Here is a 398-nt window from a genome sequence, read left to right as displayed (position 1 = left end):
TTTTGTAATTTGTTTATTTATTTATATATATTTATTTATTCATATATTTATATGTATATATATTATATATATATATATATATATATATATATATATATATATATTACGTATATTTTATTATTATATTTTTTCTTTATCTATCTCTTTCCTTCTCCCTATCGATTCTCCCTACCCCTCCTCCTCCTCCTCCTCCTCCTCCTCTTACTGCTGCTGCTGCTGCTGCTGCTGCTGCTGCTGCTGCTGCAGGGTGCGTACCGGGGCGTCTCCGACTTAATATCTGCTGCTGAGGAGCATTTGGGCTCTTCTTTGTTTTTGTTTGTTTTTAACAAAGACACAGAATTAATAAGAAGGGTTCACCTGCAACCAACTGAACACTGGGGGGGCAGCGGATGGTACTT

General features: G+C 35.9%; 1 protein-coding gene across 1 annotated transcript in view; it reads right to left on the bottom strand.

Moving 5' to 3' along the window:
- Positions 1-339: 339 nt before the first annotated feature.
- Positions 340-398, bottom strand: part of EMH_0073880 (uncharacterized protein) — a gene marked incomplete at both ends in the record, with an annotated part of 528 nt that continues 469 nt past the window's right edge. Inside the window, one exon of the mRNA XM_013499395.1 lies at positions 340-398. Coding sequence (XP_013354849.1) covers positions 340-398 — 59 coding nt within the window.

The sequence above is a fragment of the Eimeria mitis genome, genomic scaffold (assembly GCF_000499745.2).
Source record: "Eimeria mitis Houghton genomic scaffold, Emh_scaff4271, whole genome shotgun sequence".
NCBI lineage: Eukaryota > Apicomplexa > Conoidasida > Eucoccidiorida > Eimeriidae > Eimeria > Eimeria mitis.
The sequence above is the reverse complement of the archived record's forward strand: the minus strand, read 5'-3'. Positions and strand labels throughout refer to the sequence as shown.